This window comes from Apus apus, chromosome 4 (genome assembly GCF_020740795.1).
Source record: "Apus apus isolate bApuApu2 chromosome 4, bApuApu2.pri.cur, whole genome shotgun sequence".
Classification (NCBI taxonomy): Eukaryota; Metazoa; Chordata; class Aves; order Apodiformes; family Apodidae; genus Apus; species Apus apus.
The window spans coordinates 21065774-21089031 of record NC_067285.1 but is presented as its reverse complement, the minus strand read 5'-3'; the positions used below and the strand labels follow the sequence as shown (position 1 = coordinate 21089031).

The 23258-nt window shown below is 41.7% G+C and overlaps 1 protein-coding gene across 34 annotated transcripts in view; it reads left to right on the top strand.

Annotated features, from left to right (window-relative positions):
* Positions 1-23258, top strand: part of SORBS1 (sorbin and SH3 domain containing 1) — a 225230-nt gene that overhangs the window by 141639 nt on the left and 60333 nt on the right. For 8 of the 34 annotated variants that reach the window (XM_051619169.1, XM_051619162.1, XM_051619168.1 and 5 more), the window contains exons 1-5: positions 6252-6392; positions 15534-15589; positions 16417-16482; positions 18555-18650; positions 21647-21766. In XM_051619169.1, the coding sequence (XP_051475129.1) occupies positions 6361-6392; positions 15534-15589; positions 16417-16482; positions 18555-18650; positions 21647-21766 (370 nt within the window). In that variant the 5' untranslated portion in view covers positions 6252-6360. Of the gene's footprint in view, positions 1-6247; positions 6393-15533; positions 15590-16416; positions 16483-18554; positions 18651-21646; positions 21767-23258 lie in introns of those variants that run through there. The other 26 variants (XM_051619137.1, XM_051619151.1, XM_051619150.1 and 23 more) reach the window with 8 other exon arrangements.

The window sequence follows — 23258 nt, the reverse complement described above, 5'->3', positions numbered from 1 at the left end:
GAGTTCCCTAATTCATTGCTTCAAGTGAATGCTGAAGGTTACTCAGACAGGCTGGTGTAAGGTGCAATGAGTAGTCCTCCTTTTCCTGCTTTCCCTGGGGACAGAGCAGGATGTCTCATACAGGAAGGTGTTGCCAGAATGTTATTTTGGCTCCAGCCAGCTGGTCACACCAGCTCCACGCCAGCTGAAAAGAGGTTTAAATGATGCAGAACTATGCTAGAAACTGGAGCAATAGCATAAAGAGTGAGTTTATAGAACGCAGGAAGATTGAGTTTTCATTTTTTCCATTCAACTTTTGGAAACAGATGGAGAGTTGATGAGGCAGAGATGCTGGAAGGGATGGTGTGTTTCAAATGTTTTCCTTAATGTCTTCCAAATCTGCTCATAGCTCCTGCCTGCTCAGTAGAGGAGGGCAGTTACTATAGGATGTGAAAACTTCAGTACCCCTGTGCCTCCAGAGGTGGATGTTCCCCAAGGCCTGTTGAGCTGTGTGGTTTTGGGCTAAGGAACTTCTGATGCAAAGGGTCATGAGATCAGCTTATGGCCTGATGGGTAACATCTTTGTTTACTTCATTCCACATCACCACAGTGAACGGTCTGGACTTTCTGGATAAGGAGAATGACCCAGGAGTGTCTTGACTGAGCCCTGTACTGACACTAATAGGCCAGTCCTGCCTCTCTAAATGGCCAATGTTGTGGGTTGTTTTGTTTTGTTTTTTAATCTGGTTAGAAGCCAAGATGAATCTAATCAGAGCCCAACAGTGCACTGAGCAGCAGTCATTATCATTACTTAGTCATCCAGTCACTGTTTCTTTGCTCTTGTAAGAAATGTTGGTGTGGTGGGAGTAGCTGGGGGGAGATCAGCTTTTGTCTTTGTCCCCTTGAAGAGGTTCAATAATGTTTCCTCTCAATACACCTATAGCCAAGTTTTGCTCTTAGGAGACAGATCTAGGGGTCAGTGAGGCCTTCAAAACTCTGTTGTAGCCACAGTTTGAGGGAATCTGTGAGAAAGGGGAACTTCAGCCCTCAATAACTCTCAAAGGCAATGACTTTCAGCTGGGGACTGTGAGATACGATTACTCTCTCATTAGCTTTCATAGTGTAAGAATAACTGGTTAATAATTCCAGCCAGCTGGCCAAGTTAAAGAAAAATAAAAATTTCTCCTCAGCCTGATGTTTTGGGCTGGATCTCTACTTATTAATGACATACACAGCAAGGCAGAACTGCTGGAACTTTATTTCCATGAGTGCCCAGGCTTGTCTACTGGAAGACATGTTGCTTCTTTTAGCTCTGTAGTTCTGTTCCTGGAGAACAGAGGATCAGCTATTGGTAGCCTGATTTGCTATTCACTTGTCTTTAGCAATTAGTGTGCAGGGGAAAGCATTGCAGGCAAACACTGGGATGGAGAGCACAGTGTGATTTTTTTTTTATTGCTGCTCCTGCTAGATCTGCTAGTTCCCTTCTTTCCTGCACTCCTACCTCTTCTTTTTTACCCTTGACAGCCTGCCAATTCACTGTCATTAGAAAAGGTGGTAAACTGGGGTGGTGGCACAGAGATTATGCTAAATTTCTGAGTGTTTTGAGTCTGAAGAAAAGGAGAGAATTTTACAAAAATCAGCTTCTTTGTATGTCACAGAAGATTTTATCCTCACTGTGCCTTAAAGTTAATTTAAACTGTACAGCACAAAGGTTAAAAGCACTGGTAAACAGCTAGTGCCATTACAAAAGCTTTTAATATTGATTGGGCTGTATTCTGTTACCTTCACAGCCAGCAGTGCCTTTCATTGAATGAGGTGCTGGTTGGATCAGTAAGGTTGGCTCTAATCTAAACTTAGCTTGTTAAACGAAGTATCATTGTTCTTCTGTAGGAGAGGAACAGACCCTGGATTCCCTGGCCACACACAGTCCAGTGGCCACTGAGCATTCATAATCCTTGTGTCCTATGCCCCAGTTTGGCACATATGCCACAAATCACAGCAGGCACATTTTGTTTCCATTTTGTTGGAGTGCAAGTGGCAGTACAGGGTGCAAAGGGCTAGAGATGCGTATGTGCAGGTGAGGATGCATGTTTTGATTGCATGCTGTAACTGCTGTTAATTTCCATAGGATCTGGGTAAACATAGCTAAGCCCTAAGTTTTTTCCCCTGCCATGTTGTATTTAGTAGGTTCTGAATTGCTCAGAGCAGAGTCAGCAACTGTTCAAGGTAGATGGGCAAGGTTAAATTTTCTTTTTTGCATCAGAGTTCAAATAGGTCAGCAGATCAATGGGAAGTGGGAGAAACTGCTGCTGAGGTGACTGCTAAACAGCTGATAGCTCCCAGCTTTCCAGCTCCTCCTGAGTTATCCAGTCCGTAGAAGAGAGCTGCAGGAGTCATGCCTCTCATGCAAGTCTTCCCTAAGGTGCTGTAGATCCCAGAGCCTAGTAAACTGTGATCCTACGAGGTAGGTAGGTGGTTTTTTTCACCAGCTTACAGCATATCTCTTATTTCCAACAGCCAGAAGGGACACTAGAACAGTCTTCAGCAAGGAAGCTGAATTATGCATTTGCCTTTCTCAGCCATTTGAGAAAATTTTCTAGCAGTTTGTCTTGTAGCCTGTGTTGTTCTCTGTGCTTTAGCAGGCTATGTGCTTTCACTGGATGAATACACCACGTTATTGTTAGAATGGCTTTTTTCTAGCCCTTAACTTCTGCTCTGCAGACGTGCTCCCTCTGGCTGATTAAGTTCCTATCTAGAGCTTTTAAAAGACCTGTGTACACTTTGCAAGGAGTTTTGCTCAGTCTCTGGTGACAGTCTGAATCCCTTCATACCACACACATTCAGAAGTACTTATGGAGTCCCTGTGCAGTTGCACTAAGCTGCCTGGCAGGTTGTAGGGGCTGCTGGCATCAGTATTTCGTTCTGTGGTGACATTGGTTCTCATAGCTTCTGGGAGGACTGAGCTGCTGGACTCAGGTCTGAGGCATCCAAGAGATTTGGGTGTTGGAAGCTTTGGGGCAAGCTAGGGCTCATCTCTGATGGCAGGGAGGGTGCTGTAAAGCTATTCTAACTAGAGCCTGCATGGCTGTTATGTAACAAAGCAGAAGCTCCAGCCTAGTAGGGCAAGGGTGTTGGGTGAATGAGTTTGTGCCCATTCGCAGTACTGGGTGGAACTCTGGCAATAGCACGGTATTTTGTCTGAGTTTTATTTTGCAGTTCAAACCCCAGAACTCAAATGGAACTAAGCTAAAAATGTGAGCATGATTTATATTTGCTTGCCTTCTTCCTCTATATGCAGAACCATGCTCAATCACTTTTGCTTAGCATCTCCTGGATCTGTCAAAAGTACATCATTTTCTCAACTGCATGTTACAGCACCTCTCTGACCTCTTCTGGTGGCTGGAAGGCCCAGCCCCATAGCATATTGGGGTGGGATGAATGAACTAGTATGGCTGTGTGACATTTATCAAGCACAAAAATTGTACAAATTGTGCAGCAAAGTTTTCAATGTAGCTTATAACTGGAACAACCCACTCCATCCAGTGAAAGGATTTGTTTGCTGGCTACTACAGCAGTGGCTCAGAACATCACACCTGCCCCTGTTATGCCAAAAACTTCCTTTGTTATGCAAATTGATTTGTCCCTGCTGCTATTTCCTTCAGCTGTTTTAGAGATGATGTCTTCTGCAAAGACATGGCTATTATGGGAGAAGAATACAGCAGTGATTGTGCAGCAGTAGATGCCAGGAGAATTCTAGCGGGTACTACACTGTTGCTGCTTTATAAAAGTTTTTTGTCTTGGACTCTGGAAACAACCAAGTTTACATGGCCATGTAGCAATGCTAAGCTTGCTTCCCAGTTCTCCACTCATGTAGAATAGCATATTTTGTGAAAATGCACTATTTCATCCAAGTGGCTGTACCAGAAACTCCTCCCTTCTTGCCAAGCTGTTTGAAGGTTGTCGAAGCTTTTTTCAGCAAAGACCTGAAGTGTTTCAGATCCAATCCTTGACCTGAACTTTATTATCTAAGTTTGGTCCTGGGCCAGCCTCTGGATCGTTCCCTACTTTGTTTCTCCCTAGGTGCCATTCTTTTGTTCTCCAGCTGTTATTTTTACAGTATGGTTTCTACTCTGTCAACGTTTTAATCACAATCATTTTTATTACCTGAAGGCAAACTATCAGAGGCTTGCTTATAAACCCCCGCTGCACAGCAAGCAGGGCTTCCAGCTGTCACATTGTCATGTTGTCTGGGCTCCACAATGGACTTGATGGAGATCAAGGAGGTTATCTTTGGGTGGTGAGGGAGGTCTCCTGTTGGGCACTGTTGTGTATGTTCAAGTAACTGGAGCTGGTGATGACTGCAGAGCTTACTTTGGACAATGTTGTGAGCTTTTTTGTTGGCTGTCCTGGTTTGCTTTTGAGAACAACATGGGAGTTTTTGGTGTTGGTTGTTTTTGTTTTGGTTTGTTTATTTTGTTTCCAGAGAGGGCAGTAGGATCTGACCATTCAAACCACACTGCTTTCCATTATTCTTTGTTCTTACTCTTGGTATGTCTGAAATAAACATCTTCCTCCTCCACCCTAACTAAATACACCTGACTTTTAAAGGGTCTTCTAAACCTAGATGCAGACTGGATTTTTGCAAGTAGCCTCTAATGTCTGCTGGGGTAGATAAAACCAAACCCCTAGATAGAAGCTCCCCAGTATCAGCCTTCTGAGACGTGGTAGTAAATGTGGGCTCGAGGGCACTTTGTTTACTCTAATTAGAACTACCAGTGGCATGTTCACACTGAAGTATGGGATTGGTCTTAAATGAAGTAAGATGGAGCAGCAATATTTTCCAACCTCTTCTTGCCCCTTAGCCAATATACCAAGTCAGGATTCTGCCTATATTGGCTAACAATTAAATGCTTAATTTGGTGGGAGGTAAGTATTGGGCTGGTAAAGGGTGTGCTGGGGAGGAAAAGAACTTGTGTTGCTGGCAGAACCTCAGTCAGCATTTCACAGTGCATCAGTGTGGGTTTATGGCTGTGGGTATTTGGAGACCTTTGTTCTGTGTCCTTCACTAACATTTTACTGAAAGAACCTGAAGTTAGAGTAAGTGTTGACCCACACAGCAACCTTTGTTCTGTGCCCTTGTGCAATCAGCAAGCCTTGCCATCTATGTTGCTTTCTAGGTCTTGTTTGAATGCTGAGATGCTTGTTTTGCAATAATTTTCAGTACGTTTTTCTCAATCTGTGAGTTTGACAGCAGATTGGTGCCTGGATGTACATATTTGGGGAATCAAAATCCTGAGACAGGCTGTAAACAGAGGCAGTCTGGAGTGTCAGTCATGAAAGCCAGCAGTGTTTGGTACACTTGTTGTGGTCTGGTGACAAAGGACATTGCCAATACACTGGAGGGTCTCCTTTAAATTATTTCCATTATTAAGACAGCACTTGGTCTTACAAGAACCAACCTTCAATGTCTGATTTCCAGAAGTCTTGGTTGGTTGTTCTGTAGACATTCACTGTAGAAGGAAAGGTGATCCTGTGATGCTTCTCTCCTTCCTTACCAACAAGCTGCCCAGATCTGGGGATGTGTGAGTATACCACTCAACTTTCTAAAAGTTGGCAGCACGTCCCTCCAGTGTGAGTGATGGGCTGTCTAGAAGAGAACCAAGCTGCATTGTGGTGGGCATACTCCACTCTAGGGACATTCTAGGACAGCTTATGGCTTAAAAGCTCTCTTGATGCCTGTTACAAGGCTTATAGAGTGGGCATATAATAAGTACTAGCCATGTGAGCAGTTGGTTTCACTTTGTGTCTTCTCAGCTGCCAAGTGTAGAAACTTTAGCTGCCCTTTAGCTCCTACCCATTGAAATAGGATCTACCGAATCCAGTGCTAATGAAAATACTCCTTCCTTAACAAGCAGATGCTGCCTTAGGGGGGGAGGAAGAAAAAAGAAAAAAAAAGTGCTTTTTTAAGTACTTTCCCTGTACTTTAGTATTTCTTCAAGGTCTGCCCGTCACTTCCCTTCTGAAATGCATCCCATACCCGTGCTACCATGAAGTGTCAACTGTGAACTTTCCTTTCCCTAGCTCCCGAGCTGCAGGAAGAGTCAGTGTCTTTTGTGATGACAGTGGCAGGGGAGTGACAGGCAGGCTGGGTGGGGGTTGCTGATGGTGAGCAAGCCTAGTGACAGCATGGGGTGACTAAGAACCAGCTGGCTAATTAAAGCACAGCAGTAGGAGGAGCAAAGTATTTAAGGGTACCAGAGAGAGAGAGAGGCCTCCACAAATTTCTTGTTACACCTCAGCAGCCAAGTGACTGGGTAACACAGTTAAGGTTTTCTTAACTCTTTCATGCCTCTTATGCAGTGAAATCAAGGGACTAAGAAAATGGCACCATTAACTGAAAACCCTGAATCAAGGTAAGAACCCTGATATGTTTTTTAGTGACAGTGAGCTCAGCTCCCAGGACTTTACATGGCACTGGTGTATGCTAATATGCACTGAGTGGGTAGGTCTATTGGGGCCGTACATACTGGTTTTCAGATTGCTGCTTTCGTTTGGGTAGCCATTTCCAGTTGCTGCTTGAAAAGAGAGAACATATCAAGGTAGTTGTTACGTGGGTTTGTGTTCTCATTAAAGGAAAGGGGCAAGTCCCTTTCCTGAATCTTCCTCCTGACTATTTTTATGGGAAGGAGGAGTTGAAAGCACTTCCTGTATGCTGATTCTGAGGCTATTGCTAAAATAAAAGTGATAAGAATGGATGTGGAGTTCTCAGCAATAGTTGAATTTGGTCACCTGTGGCTGGAGGAGTCAGAGGAAAGCAGAGATGAAAACTGGCTTCTGGAATGTGACTTTCTGCTCTTTCTGGAGATGCTTTGAACGTCTGACTGTTGCTTAACCCAGCAGTTAGTTTCTTCTAGACTGTTTTCAACACTGACTAACAGAGCAGTCACTGTTCTTCATTCCACCGTGTAGGTGACTTCAGAGGCAGCACAGTCCAATAAGGCTAGCAAGCCAGCACTCCAGCCTGAATTCCCTGGCAGGTACAGTTTTGCTGTCTGGCTTTGAATGTGTGACAAAACTCATCCTTCTGAGTTTTGCTGGGACTTTTTTGTGGCAAATATTCAGGTAGAAGAAGCAGTTCCCTGGCAATTATTCTAATGTAACAATGCCTCCAGGTTAGCAAAGACTAAGGAGAACAACCCTGTCTAATTTCAACTTGCATCCCTACGCTTGTCGAAGCTGTGTGTGGAAGCATTGTGTGCCTGACTCCCCATAGGTGTTGGCTAGACTTAGCTATATGTGGTTAACTGGAGGGTTATTGCAGTTGTCTGTAAATGAGATCAACTCTTACACTGGTTTTACTTATTCTGAAGATATAAAAAGCAACCTGTAAGACTGATACATGCACCTTGTTAATACTGTGCCAGCTCAACATATATTAGAAATTGCAGAGGCCTGAGTCTTCCATCTCTGGGTAAAATAGAAACATTGCCTGTATTCCTTGAAAAGTGTTAGCTGTTGCTTAGTTGAGTGCTTGTGCAGAGCTTCAAAACAGCTAGTGCTAGCAGAGGCCATAATTAAAAATTGTTTGGTGTGGTTGCCACAGTGAACACTCATCAATGCCTGTGCAATTCCTTTGCCTTACACAACTGGGAAATTTGGGATATGCCTGGGATGGTATAACATGGTCTGTAGCAATCAAGTGTCTGGTTCATATGTCAGAGGAGCATAAGAATCTTCTCTCTACCTTCACTTCCGTCAAATGTTTGTAATCTGTATTTCAGCTTTGTGACACTAATCAATCTCTAGTTAGTAATTATACTTAACCCAACTTCCTCTTACTACTTCACTGTTTGAGAGTGTGACAGAGGTGAAGACAGCCTTTGTAGTATTTGTTGTACAAAATCATGCAAGAGAAGCTGCTGGATGTTGTTCAGATGATCTAACTGATCGTATTTATAGAATGCCATTCACTGTAGTAAATGCAATGTAGTGTTTGTGTCCCTCAACCCTGCAGTCAGCTGAATAGATCCATTGTCATACATAATTAGGGCTTCTGGAATTTGGGTCTGTTTATTTTCAGCAATTGTTCTGCAGAGGCACAAGTGGCCTCATGTCAGAGGTATACAGAGAGTTAAGTGCAGCACACAGAGAACCCCAGCTGCATAGCTCCTAGAAGTAGTCTCACAACAGCTTGAACTCAGTGCTTCCATTTCTTTCAGCTGAAGTATAAAAGCAGCATCCTTTGGGCTAGGTGTGGTGATTGCAGGTTGTCTGAAAGATTTCCCTTTTGCAAAAAGGTGAATCTGGTGTCATTGAATGCATTGGGATTTATTTATGGCTAAGGGGTAATTTTGATAGTTACAAGGTCCCTGCCCAAATTCCTGGTTGTGGTGTGCTGCTAAATAATTTACAGCTTTCCCTCTAGAGGCTGGTGACCTGAGATCTGTGCCCAGTGAGTTTCCTTGTAGAGGATGTATATCAACTTGTTTGTAAAATGCTTCCATCTATGAAGTGTTAGCATACATACCACAGATGAATCTGAGCAGAAATCTAAGCTGCTTCTGCTCGCAAATGCTGTGCCTTGTGTCTCCTGCAAAGACAAAGATAAGATTTTATTTAAAATATCCTAAAAAATATTTTTCTTTCTGAAGTTTTAAAATGTTAATGTGAGCTGCTTGGGGAAACAGGTGTGGCACAAAGGCATTGGTTTCCATAGCAGATGCGAGTAATACACGGGATACAGCTACTGTCACCTTGATCTCAGCTGTCAAATACACAGAGGGCAGTAGTTATGAACTTGTGAGGAAGTCAAAGCCAAGTTATAGTGTATTTAAAATCTATTGTCATGAAAAGAAATGCTTTTCACTGTAAGGCTGGAGCCCTCAGTACAGGAAAGATAAAGATCTGTTGGAGAGGGTCCAGAGAAGGGCCATGAAGATGATCAAAGGGCTGGAGCACCTCTGCTATGAAGACAGGCTGAGAGAGTTGGGGCTGTTCAGCCTGGAGAAGAGAAGGCTCCAAGGAGACCTTACAGCGGCCTTCCAGTAGCTGAAGGGGCTACAGGAAAGCTACAGGAGGGGCTCTTCATCAGAGACAGCAGTGACAGGACAAGGGGTAATGGTTTTAAACTGAAAGAGGGTTGATTTAGGTTAGACATCAGGAAGAAATTGTTCACCATGAGGGTAGCAAGGCACTGGAATAGGTTGCCTGGGGAGGTTCTGGAAGCCGCCTCCCTGGAGGTGTTTGAGGCCAGGTTGGATGAGGTTTTGTGCGACCTGGTCTAGTGTGAGGTGTCCCTGCTGATAGCAGGGAGGTTGGAACCTAATGACCTTTCAGGTCCCTTCCAACCTTAGCCATTCTCTGATTCTATGATAAGAGCAGTAATTTATCCAGAGGGAACTGGTGATGCAGTGCATGTCAAGTTGCTCTTCTATCTGCTCTGTGCCAAACAACCCTCTGGATGGCTGTTTTCCAAAGCTCTGTGTCTGTAGCAGAGCAGGTTCATGGCTCAAGCAGGAGCCACCTTTCATCCCCACAACCCTGCAGACATAAGTCATTGTCACCTAATGAAGGTTCAATGGCTGATGTGAAATTATTCCAGTCTGTTTCTTTTCAGGGAGGTCCCTGGAGACATCAAATCACTATCTGAACTAGCATCGGCCATAGAATTGTTTTTAGTAGACAGGCCAGAATTAGAATGGACTAAAAAAAAGCTGATTTACCTTTTAAACCTTGCTTTTCAGCTGTTGGGCTTGTCAGCTCTAGGCTTTGCTCTCTGTTTCTAATGACATTAAAGAGTTTAGACTTTGGATTGCCAACCTTTTAAAGTCTTCCACTATTTGCCAGATTTTAATGAGATGGGTGACAACATGCAGGCCAATTTCTTTAGAAATTCTTGTTTACAGCCTTGCAAAACGAAGACCCAGAGGTGCAATCGCTTTCTAAAAATGCATGGATGGGGGGAGTGCAAGGAGGAAAAGCTGCTTAAACGAAAAATTGTGTTGGTGGAAAACAATTTAGCTGTGGCTGTTCATGAATTAAATTTAGTTTGCAAATCAGAAACAGCTTTCAAGCCATGAGGAGAATGAGTTGTGAAGCAGGCTTCCAGAAGGAGCAGTGGAAGCAGGAAACCTTACCAGTTTTAAGCTGGAATGTGAAATGTTCTTGCACAGGATTGTATGACACAGTTGCCTGCAATAGCATGGGAGTAGGCCTGATGACCCAGGAGATCCTTTTCTGCTCCATGCTCTAAAAGTGATGACCTTGAACTGAGTTAACTCAGGTTGCAAATAAACATTGTTTACTCTGAAGTTGCTGACTGTAAGATGACTTAGTTCAAAAGCATCTCTGAGTTCTTAAAGCCCCATCACCTAGTTTACATTTCCTATGAAACTTTTCTTATTCAGAGTGGCACATTCCTCTTAAATTGCACAAAAGCTAGCATATGCCCCATATAACTTAATTTTGCTCATTAAGAAGGAAATAAACATGCAGTATATTTAAAAAAAAAAAAAGCAGTGATACTGCATATGAAATGTGCTGTGTTTGTTTATTTTAACCCCTGTAAATGCAATTATTTATAAGAACACCTAATCCAAGCTCATGCTCAATGCTGCCATTTGTTTCATTTAGTGAGCTTTCACTGCTCCCTCTGCACTCTTAACACCTGCTGAAGAGTGTGTGGAGGCTGATGTCTTGTACAGAACTGGTATGATTCTTTTATATGCACTGCTCACTCATTCATAGTCTTTTAATGACATTTATTCTTAGGAGCCCAGTGTCTTCTAAAAAAAATGACAGTAAGTTCTTTAACTCTTAGAATAAATTTGATAGGGAACATATTTCTCTCCATACTTCAGGATAGAGAATAGTGATACTTGCAGAGAGAGTTGATTGCTTGGGTTAACCTGGAGCTGCCTCCTGTATTCTAGCTTTTTTTTCTTGCCACATTTTATGTGATACAAAGCGAGAAGTATAGAGGAGATGTACTTTCCAGCAAATTCCTTTAAGCAGAGGAACCTTCTGGTGGGAGGCACTGGTTGCACTGCAGCCTTTTGCCCACTTTCCAGATTTGGGACCTCCACATTGCTGGCTTGGCTGGTTGAGCAGAGCATCTGCCTGGGTCAGGGAAACTGGTGGCAGAGTGAGAAGGGGTCTAAGCCAGGGCAAATGAGTGCTGGAAGTGATGTATGAGACCTGATCAGGTGAAAAGTGAGTTTTGTCATTGTTGATTATTCCCTTAAGTCTGAAAGCTTGCAATTTTTCTAAAAGCCTCAACTCCTAGATTATACTAATATAAGACTTTGATTTTTCATTGAAGTGCAGCAACAAAATACTTACAGCTCTTCTATCTGAAGAGGAAACTTTGAAATTGTAAAAAAAACCTCAGAACTGAGAAGGTAAAGCAGATGCCCAAATCTTATGAATGTAAGGAACCTGCCAAATGAGTTTTGAATGTTCATCTAATGTTTAGCAAATGTTTTAAAATCCTATGCAAGTCATCAGAGCTGTAAATAACAAGGAGAGAAGAAACAAAAAGAAATTACTTTTCCCCACATGGACATTAGACCACTGAAAATAACCACTGCCTGCAGCTCTCAGCTGAGATACCAATGCCTGAAAAGCGTGTGTCCTTACTCGGAGCTATTAACGAGCTGTTTGTTACCCCCTGCCATGGTAGGAGGAGTACTCGAATGTTTAGAGTGTGTGAGATAATCCAGAGACTGCTGTGCAGAAGTAGTTGCCACTTATCTGCATTCCTCCTAAATAGGCTTCTAGATGCACTGCTCTCTTTTCCACACCAAGTAGGGAAGGAGCTGCAGCCTTGGAAGAAATGTGCTGGGGGTGAAAGGGAGGAAGGAAGCATTAGTCTGCTTAGAGGTATGACTGAACTGGCAAGGACTTGGTGGATGTTACGCAGAGCCATTGGCATGTTCAGGGTTACAGCTGCTGGCTTATGCTCTGAGGAATTCATTACCTTTAATTGTGTTTTAAATGTCTGCAGCTTTGAAGCCTTGTTGCTACTTCAGGAAAGGCATGAATTCCAGTCTGTGGAGGAGACACTAGTTGGCTGGTTAGAGCAGGGAGCTGGAGAAGGGGGACATTAGGGAGTTTTGGAGTTTTTTATTTTGTTTGTTTGGGTGTTGGTTGTTTTTTGATTGTTTTGTTGTTTTGGTTTGGTTATATTATGTTTTGGTTTGGTTATATTATGGTTTGGTTTGGTTTGCCTGATCTGGCATACTTGTTTCTTTGTTTTTAATCTTGACCAGAGATATTTCATTTTTGGTTCCCTTTGAAAGGCTCCATACTGAAGTGCTGCTGTACCTACTTCCATCTGTGTCTACAGGAAGTTCTCAGGGGGAACTAAGAGCAGCAGAATGTTTCCAGATCCACCTGATTCCACAGCCCATGGACTGCCTGTCTGGCCAACCTGGGAGGGACTGCTCTGTCTATGGATGTACCATCCAAACATGGCACACTGACTTACAGCCTGTACCTTCCCAAGTGTTACAGAGGACAACCCTTGGCTATGCTGGGGTTGTGGAGCCAGATGTGATGTCTGGCTGGGCTGTGTATCTGGTCCCAGGACCAGCCTTAGGGCTGAGATAGGCACAATAGGACTTCAGAATGTGGTTTGGGTTAAGCACATGGGTGAAAAGTAGAATAACTCTGTAGCCCTGATGCAAAAAGGCACTGAAGCATATTCTCAACTCCAAATGTGCAACATAATTTTCTCAATCTAAACAGCAGTTGTTTGTACCTGCATGCAGCAAATACGTGAGCAGCTTTAAATGGAGTTAGGCCAATCCAAAGTGCTCAGAATTGGTTGCGCTCACCCTGACCACACAATCCATTCAGTGTATGGGAACCTGCATTAAGTATGTGTTGGTTTCAGTGCTTGGATAATGCTGATTAGTTTCACAGTAAGTGAACACTGAATGCTTGTTATTTAATTGAATTCCCTAATTGCTAGTAAGTGTGGGGATATGTGGAGAAGTGATTTTCTAGATCTAGTACTAATGAGTTTATACACCTCCTCTATTTAATTTTAGCAAACTTCTTTAATTATCACTTTATTTTTAACCTCAGATGACTTCTTGTGAAGAGTAATTTGTTCCTTTAAGGCTAAATAATTGTGCTTATTTTGGTGTAAATTCTTACCTTAATGCTTTTCTTAATGCGATGGAGGCCAGTGCTTCACATTGTAAGCAACATCAAGACTCTTGAATCAAAAAGGCATCACTGAAATCAGAGTTTTATGGCAATTGTGATGCAACTGTTTTTAAACATGGATGAGACAGTTTAAAAGTCATAAAGCATGGGGTCACAAGTTTAATTGCTCAGACACTAAAATAACTGACATCGCTACCATTGTGGAAGGGGACCAGTGTTTTTCTGGGATTGCAGCAGCAGGGGACCCTGCCTCTGCCCAGGCATGTGTGCTCATTCCTCTCCTGAAAAGGTAGTACACTAAATTCTGCCTCCTATCCCCCTTATCTTTTTTATCTTTACCAGAGGATAGCATCCAGCCTTTTGGGGATGCTTAGAGTGGAAGACACTTTTCTGTTGACTTGCATAAAGCCCATGGAGACAGCCAGGGCTGAATCCAAACTTCTGGGTACCAGCAACCTCCTCAGCTTCAGAATGGCTTTAATCCTAAAGCTGAGTTGACACACACTGACATACTGTCCCTTCTTCCCATTTTCTCCCTGCCCTATGTAGGGACCTGTATTTATCCAGTGAGTTTAACTTGTAACAGTTTGTCATACATAGAAGAGCGTGTTACTACTACAAACCTCCTTAACCTGGATCGTCTATCATTTTAGCCTGTTTCTTTCTGTTTGGCTTGAACTACAGTTATTTCTGTAACTGAAATGTATGGAGATCAGAAACACTATTATTATTTAGTACATTTGTTTAAATTTTCAGGCTATCAACCCTTATTACTTCAGGATACTTTCTGCTAATAGGAAATAGTAGAAACAAAAAGCAGATGCTGAGGAAAAGCAAGGCACCAGACCCCTAAGTTGGGCTCAGCTTTTGTTGTTAACTGGTTTTAGACTGCACTTTCCACTTCACAATGTGATTTATTTGGATTGACCTGGAGTTAGGCTATATCCTGCTGAGCCTTCGCCAACCCATGATGTATATCTTATGTGGATATTTTAATGAAGAAAATATTCAAATAATTAAGTGTTGGCAGCTGTTGCTAGGGTTGCATGCTGGAGAGACCAGATATTGACTGGTTTTACAGATTGGTCTGTTACTCTATTTGCTTGTTGAATTTTCTTTTCCTCCTTTTGAGTATATGTTAAGCATGCTCATTATGTTCTGGCTAGGATGAAACAAATGCTAGTTAAGAATGGGGATGCTTGAGGCAAGAAAGCAAATTCAATTCCCTGAAGGAAATTTCCACTTCTTCCAATGTCCCACTGGTGCCTCCAGTTCATATAACAGGAAATCAAGTATCTCCAACTCTATTATTTGTTTTCTTGTTTTTCTGAGCAATTTTTCCATCTCCTTCACAGTTTAGGGTCTTTGTTTATGCATGATTTTGCAGACTCAGATACATAATTTCTATTTGTGTCATGGAAGCCATTAATTTCTGAAGTCACACTTGATCTCACTCTTTTTAGTGCTGACTTTTGATCAGGAGAAAAAGAATTGGAGCACAAAATTGAAAGGTTTGTAATTCAACCTGGGACCTTTAGAGAGTTGAGAGATCTTGGCAAACACAGTCTTGTTTTGCAGAAATGCCACTCTCTGGCTATTCAACATCTGTGACGTGACATTGATCCTGTTTGTTTGCTGCAGGTATCAAGCCCCCACAGGAGTGGGCCCTGGGTATGAACAGGCCCCACAGTTGTCCTCTGTAGACTGCGAAAACTGACCTTTTTTTCTCCTCTGGTCCCCATCTGGTAGTTTTTCCTCTTGGGCTGGTAATTTCCCAGGAGGAAATTAAAGCTTCTAATTTTCAAGTTTCACTTACTAGAGTCTGATCCTGAAAATATTAGCAGCACTGCAGGACTGGAAATTATTGATGTAGTAGTTAATATGCATTTCAACAACTGTATCTCTTTTGTATTGTAGTATCTTTCAAAGGAGAGACTGATCTTAGCAACAGATCACCTTGAAATCTGGCAGTGATCTAAGGAGGGGGTTTTAGCCTAAAGTTCTTAATCTCACAGATATATATATTTATTTTTTTTTCTTAAAGGTGATGCACATCTTATGTATTAGAAACTAGCTAGATTTGCACTTTGCTACATATGGACTCTTAGCCTTTAATCAGTATCTTATGATTTAATGTTGTGGATTACTCTTAAAGTCTGAAAGTAGTACCTGTATTGGGTGGAAATACACTTTAATTTCTGATAATAATCTGTGAAAGATGTAACTGGTGGTTGACATAAATCCATTTGGGTTTTGGAACTAATTTTTTTAAAGAAGACTTTAACCTTGACTTTTGCGATGAATGTTGAGAACATCATGTTCAATCCTATCTGGACAGACATGAAAAATGATGTAACCACTCTGCCTTTCACTTTAAACAGAAATAAACAAAATCCAGAAGTGAAAAAGGCAAGTCCCTCCACCACAATGAGCTCTGGTAAGTCTGTGTTGTTTTCCACTTGCTTTAATTGGCGTTCCTTTTTATTACTAGAAATATTTCTGTCTGTTTCTGATGCAATTACTCTTTCTTGCCTCTTCTTCTGCCTCCCAGAAAAGAATCAAAGCTCTAGAAAATGTAAGGAATCTGACTATTAAGTCAATAGTGGCATGGCTTTCTAGTAAAAAGTGTCCTGGCTTTGCATTTGTTGTTTTAATTTGATTCATAATGCTAAAAAAATTACCAGTAACATTTTGAGCTGGAGTAGGTCATTTTAGCTTCTTTCACTTTGGAATACAAGAATTCAGAATTATTGATTATGTGAATAAATTGTCTGAAATAATTTTATATGTTTTAGTAGGGATGAATGCAAAGTTTGACATCTGGGTAGATAAAGTTGTCTGTTAAAAACAAAATAAATTGGAGACTAGGAAATGAGGGCTGGTTGGGAAGAGAAAAACTTCTGGGCTTGTCTGGGTAACAGGCAAAATCAGAGTGAAAAAAAACTTAACAGATGCCATACTGCAGTGCCACACATAGGACCTGTGGAATAATATTCTCACTTGATTTTAGCACCCTTTAAGTCTCAGCTGGAGTATTGTGTCCAGTTTTTAGCACCACATTTTGAGAAAAATGTGAACCATTTCAGAGAGTCCAGAGGCTAGGAGACTAATTGGGGCCTGGAATGAGCTGGAGATAGCAGGAATACTTTCCAATTCTTGAATCAAATAGTGCTGGCCCATAGCAACGCCTCAGAGCCAGAGGTTAAATTCAGTTGCAGAGGTTTTAACCCAGAAGTATAATCTGCTATTTCGTTTATGTTGTAGAACACGAAGAAATCGCTGTTGCAAAAACTGTTGTCAATGGGCTGAGCAGCAATGGACAAGAAAAAGGTGGGTTAAGAGTTTCAGAGACATCTCTGCAGCTCCCCCTGCATGTCAGCTGCGTGATGAGGTTGATTTCCCTGGACATTCGGTCAGCAGGGGTTTCCAAATTTAGTTTGCTTGGCGACTGATACAAGAAAAGCCTTGTGCTGCACCATGCCAGCAGCAGCAGAATTTCTTAGCTGAACAAGTGTTCTTTGTCTCTTAAAGGTGGAAGGCTGGATTTGCCTCTTTGTATATTTTTAGTGCTGATTCGAGGAAAGCTGTGCAGTACTTGTGGTGCTTGTGAGCACCTCTGAGTCAGCATCTTAGTGTATTTAGACAGCAGGGGTTTGTGGGTGCCTATCTGTGAAACCTGTTAACTTCAGTGGGAGGTGAAGGTTTGTAGGCCCAAATTAAAGGACAGGAACCATTTAAGTGATACATTAAAAAATCTGTCATAAGCATCAACAATTTAAAACCCAGACTTATCTAAACAAACCCATATTCATGTTAACATCAGCATGTTTGCAGTGTGCTTTATAGCATTCAATATTGTATAGTGATGGTAGGATGAAATGTACATGCTCATTTTCTGCTGGTTTCATTTCCTTTCTTTTCCTTTGGTGCCTTTTTATTCTAGTTAGTATTTTGACTGCACTGTGGACAGATGAATTCAGTCAGTTACAGAGCAGAATATTAGGGTTGTTTCCTAAACCACAGGCTGTTTAGGTTTGGGAGCTGTTGCATTCACAGGGTCTCCAGGACTAGGGAAGAAGCATGGAGAATAGGGTTCAATTTTGGTTCTTCTTTTATAAAAAAAATAATGTAGAACAATCCCATCAAATTAAAAACTAATAATTCGAAGAGGTTTGAAAAAATTCTATCAAGCTCATTTCTTTTTGCTTGAGAGCCCTTTTCCAGATGGGTGAAGTCTATGCTTTCCAGTTTTGCCAGGGACCAGAAAGATCAGCCACAAGAGGGGGTGTACACACCACCCTAATGTGAGTGCCTTCCTCAGGCTGGCCCAGTGCTCAGTGTTGGTGTGTGAAGTATTAGAAGTGTGGTTCCTCTTAACCTGGTTTTGCAGGCATAAGAGAGGTGGCATACATTGCGAGGAGGCTTCTAGCATTTTCCAGTTAATATATGCAGAAATCTAATAGGTTTAAAGGAGAAAATCCTGGCTCTGCAGAAATCAAAAGCACAACTCACATTATTCTGGTGGATCCATGATTTACAAGATGTTCATCTTGTCAGATCCTGTTGAGCTTCACCTCTGAATAGTTTTGCCTTTGCCTACATCCACTCCCCTTCCTCATCTACCCCCCACCCCCCCTTTGTTTTTTTTAAGAGGTCCACATTAACTGCAATATAGAAACGGAGAGAGAAAGTACCAGCTGTTTTGGTCGGTTTTGTAACAATTGCTGGAATTTTGCAGAGTACAATGTGTGGTTTTCCCCTATGTTATTATGTTTACTATAATTAGTATGCTAGCTGATGAAGTCCAATAGAAATTTCTTCAATTTACTGCTTTAATGGATGGATTTTTTTCTGAAATGGTATTTTGATGCTGCTCCTTCGCATGGGACTATTTTCTAGGTTTTCATTTTTCATTTCCTTCTGTTGTTGAACTTGTAAAAACGTGCCATAAAATCCAGAATTCATGTAATGTGGCTAGCTTAACGTTCCTATCTCAACCTTTTCAGTCCTTGTTTTTTTTACTTCATTTTGTTTTAACTGAGCCATATTAATGTTAACATAACATTTTTATTTTTGCATGTGGTGAATCTCAGCTGAATGGTTACTCTAAAATTTTTTGGCTTCTAAAAACTAACGCTTCCAGATTCTTTTTGACCTGCAGCATAGTGGCTGTCAGCAGTTAGTTCAGTAAGCAGTTCTATATGCTGCATAAAACAGACGTGTCCTGAATTAGGACAAATGAAGGGATATTTTTAACAGTTGCATCACTGCTCTCTGGACTGCTTTTGTATTTGAAATTTCCTGCTATTGTGTCTCCAAGTACATTAGAAAATTTTGTGGCATGCTTCCCAAACTCTGTTCTTCCCCTTTTGGATGTGCCATTTACACTTTTGTGTTTGCAGCTGTTGACGTCCCTTTATGTACACGCTCTATTTCTGCCGTTAAAATAATCCCTGTGAAGAAAGTGAAAAGTTCTCCTCACCTAGTGCTGCCTACAGGTATCTTCTTCTTTCTTCGCCCTGCCATGCATTAGTTGCCCATCATTCTCTCTCTTCTCTCTTGCTCTTTTTCTCTCTCTCTGTCTCTCTGCTTCACCCACACGCTTTGGCTAGTTTTCAGCTTCATCCTATTCTCACTGTTACCAGAGCTGTAGATTTCATCAGTAGGTAATAAAGTTAGCTCTTGATGGCACAATTATGCTGCTTCTCTGCAGACATAATTGTGTCTGCTTGAATCTGGGATCATTCTAAGATCTTCTGCTAATGCTTGGTTATGAATAATATTGTTATTACAGCCTCATTTGGAACCAAACTCCTGATGAACCTGTGTATCTTTAGTTTTTATGAAAGTAAATGGATATCAGAGATGATATTTTACAGGTTCAAGCATCGTTCAACATTGATGGAATTGTTTTGATTTTCTGTACACACTGACTTTACAGAGTCTTTGTATGGGTAAATAAGGATGTTAGGCTCTCTGTCGCCCCTGCCACAAGCACATGTTTTCCCACTGACAGTACAAGATTATTTTTGTACTTTGCTAGATTGGGACAGTCAGATTAGTCTAGTGGGTACTGCTTGTCTCTCCTAATCTGTCACTCATGCTCTGTTGGACTAGTACAATGTTACTGTCATGTTTGTTACCATCTGCTGGATTTCTATACTGAGATTCAGGTTTTTGTTTTCTGTCATTTCACCTAAATTTTGAGGGAATTCAAGACCTTAGGTAGTTTTCTTCCAAATTGAAATAGTCTGATAATATTTTCTTTTCAAACCTTTTCAAAACATTTTAGTTTTGCTGAGTTCAGAACACTTTTTCTTAATTCTTACTGTTTTGATTCGATATACAGGTTTAATGTTGTATGAAGATAAAAAAGTGCTTTGATTGCCAAATTTGAATCTCCTCCAATAGGTTGGAGACATTTATGGCAGAGTGAACTTTAAGTGTTTCTATTTCTCTCCAGTGCCTGTGAAAGGGAATCTAGGTGTAGGAGGCAGGAGAACAGCTACCCTTCACTCTCTGTGGATGTCTAAATCAAGCCTGGTGACCCCCAACAGTGTGTCCATGCCTCAGAGTTACAGCACTCTTGAAACTGGAGTCCCAGAGCATAAACCTTTGTCCTATGGTTTAAAAGTGGGTCCATAGGGTCCTTGGGCTTCATGTTGTGCTGTGTGGATGGGAACAATAACCAGAACTGGATTCCTGAGCAAAAGAAATCTTGACCATATCTGGATCATGCAAAAATCAGTTGGAGAAGTCAACTTCTATTTCACCAGGCGTGTGTGTGACCTTAAGGCATGATCAGTTGTGTGTGGTGTAAGTGCAAATGTGGTATGTTTAAGGATTAAGCAGCATTTGATATGTCTGTGTGGATAATCTTTCTCCTTACAGAGGCTGCTTAAATTCTACCTAAATTGACTAAAGGCTGAACTCTAGGAAAGTATCTTCTGATTCTTTACTTATCCATCCTTTCTCCAGTCTAAGTGTGGATCTGAAGCTGTGCTTTTTGTGAAATCTCTGAAGCATTTGAAGCCTATGTAACAGCTTGAACTACAGTGATTCCTATGTAGAAGGCTTTTGATGTGAGCCAGGTGTTTGACTTTTGTTGAGTCTTTTCTCCTGCTGCTGCTGTCCATCTGGAACTATTGATATTTCCCTATATTCCCACACCTTGGCTGTGGTTTGTGTGTTTTGCAACCTTAGCTGAGGTTGTTGTCATGGTCTATAAGCACTATACTGGTGTGGATTTCATTTATCTTACTGAACTCAGGCAGGGAATATTGATCTGCACAAACATGGACTGTTGTCTGGGCAATAAGCAGCAGCCTTTGACCCTTCTATCCACTCTGAAGGTGTCACTGTCTTTATAATAACAGTTCCTGGAGAGGAGCTGCATCCTTCCCTGTGCAGAGAGAGCAGGATCCCCACCTCATGAAAATAAAAATCACTGTATTGTCATTTGTGTAACAGGGCACATGCTCAGTACCATGTTAGGCTTCCTGTGCAGTGTCATGGTAGGATTAGCATCTCTGTGCTGGTAGGCCAAAGTGAAGTCTGATGGCAGCTGCAGGGTCAATAATAGTGCATGAGAAAGGGAGGTGATGTGTTTTCCTGTGGAAGTAGCTTTGAATAAGTGAGAGACTCCTTAGGCTTATTATTCTTATAGGTATCTTAGAAGGAATAACTCTCTAGAAGGATTTTAAGAAAGGGGAGAAAGATAGTCTTGAAGTACTGGTTTGTTATTACTTAATAGGATGATAGGAGGATAAAACCCAAATCCATGGACTGAAATGCACGAAGGTAAGCCTGCACAGAAACTGTGCTGAATCGATCCTCAGCATGATCTGGTGTCTGCCTCACAGGGTGATCTGAACAGGTATATATTAAATCTCCTTCTAGTTTTGGGGATTTGGGTTCCTATGTCAGAAGATGAAATACTGCCATGAAATGGGGAGAGAGAGCAAGCAAGGCTTGCAGTGCCCTTGCCGTTAGGTTGTAGTCAGCATAGTTACAAGACTTTTTCCTCCAGTGGTTGCAAGACTTTTTTCTCTTTCAGTCCTGCACAAAAGGCATTTTTAAGGCTTCAGCACACAAATTGTATTGCTTTATACCACTGGGAAATCCTGATAGAAGAGCCACAGGTGTAGGAGTAGAATCTAGTAGATACTAGTACAGTATCTCAACAAAAAGCAGAACAAATAAAGGAAATGGACTGGTGAAATTTGATTCAAACATTCATCCCTTTTTTTCTTCTTTCTTAGCTGTATTACACTGACTCAGAACTTCTACATTTATCATTTACATGAATATGAAACTGCTTTAATTTCTCAGTGCTTTAAATCCAGAGCTAATCCTCATCTGCATAAACATTACTAGATGGATTAATCCAGAGGCAGCCATGCTAAAGTTACTCTGTAGAGCTTTGAAGACTCCTATTAGCTTTTTGTATCATCTGCTTCAATGTGTCTCCTCTGTGCATGTGCATTTCCTGTAGAAACGGATCCAACTAAAGTCTGCAGTGGAAAAGGAGCTGTGACCCTCCGGGCATCTCCAGCCCACAAAGAGTATCAGAATATCACTTCACCATGTCCTCAGGATATTGAGCAACCTGAAAGTAAGTGAGTGGAAGGTTAACTGGAGTGTTACTCACAATAACCTCAAGTGAGTTCAGACCCAGGGCCTTGGGGTGACTTTTTTAGCAATGATGTAAAACCCAAAATCATGTAGGATAGTCAGAAACCTCTTGCATGAGCCAGACTAGTGGAAGGAGACTGACTCTTGTTCTCTCCTAGTGCAGGTTTTGTGAGCACTCACTCATTGGCTTATGTTTGTTTACAGCTCCCTTTTGCTGTCAGGAGCAAAATTTCTCTTTTTTTCTTTTTTTTTTTTTTTTCCTGGCAGGCCTATGCCACCTTCTTTTAGGCCAGGCGTGAGGCCAAGTGGTGCTACTGCCACCATAGCGTTCACTTGGGTTGTCAAGGGAGTGGGGATAGCATCCCAGACAGACAGTGTCGCCACAGAGCTCTGCCATCTTTCAATAACAGACGTGTAATTACTTAATTGTAGGAGACAGGCAAAGCATAACAAACCTGGCCAGTGTCGTGGGTCTGGCAGAGAGGATGAGCTTCCCAAAGGCAAGATGCCATTAAGCGGGAAAGGGGTCAAACTTGCTCTTGAAAGCAAAGCATACATCCTTTCTGACTGCATTGTTGGAGGAAGGGCAATTCCATTAATTCCAGCCCCAATGTGCTGCTTTCTGCTCTGTCTTCTCCTCCCATCCTGCTCCACCCGTGACCTACCCCCTTTTCATGCTTGCCATTCTCCGTTTCTTCTCTCCTACCCCCTGCCAATGCCTCTCTCCTTTCTATTGATGGCTTCATAAATTTCCATCAGCCTGAATGGCAATGAGCACATTACTATGGAAATCAGCTCATTAATACTTCCTTTGTTTACTCTCTCAGTCACTTTATGAAATGTACTTTGGAGCTGGAAATGCTTTTTGCATATAACTTAAACAGCAAAATGGGTAGAGTGGTGAGGAGGAGCCCAGTGGGAGGTGGGTAAATAGGTGACAAACTCAATGCATTTAGCTGCAGTGACTGGGCTGTAAAGTGACATTGTATTTTATAACTCTACATGCACACACATTTATTCTGCCAAACCTGATCTATTTGGCAATCCTTTATGTCAATTAATGATATACAGTGATGTTGAAAAGGATATATTTTCATACCCTGTATCATGGCTGATTATGAGGACCCTACATTTCCAGTAATTTATGGTGTCTGAACACAAAGCTGCAGCTTTAGAAAGTAACTAGCTGGGCTGCCTTTTTGCCTCTGAAATAGGAATGTCAATGAACAATTGTTTCTTCATTGCTCTGAATGAATTGCCTTGTGTTTACAAAGGTCAAAAACAAGGAGGGCATCATGTTTAGGGTTGGTCTCTATGGTAATTAGGGAGCCCTGTCAAAGCATTTTATGTGTGAAGTAGCTCAACTCTTCAGTTGGTACATGTTTTCTGTAAGTGTAATGGTTTCTTTTTCCTCCTTTCTTTTCCTTTATGCATTTGTGTATCCTTCACCCCCATCTCTTCTGTCCTCCTTT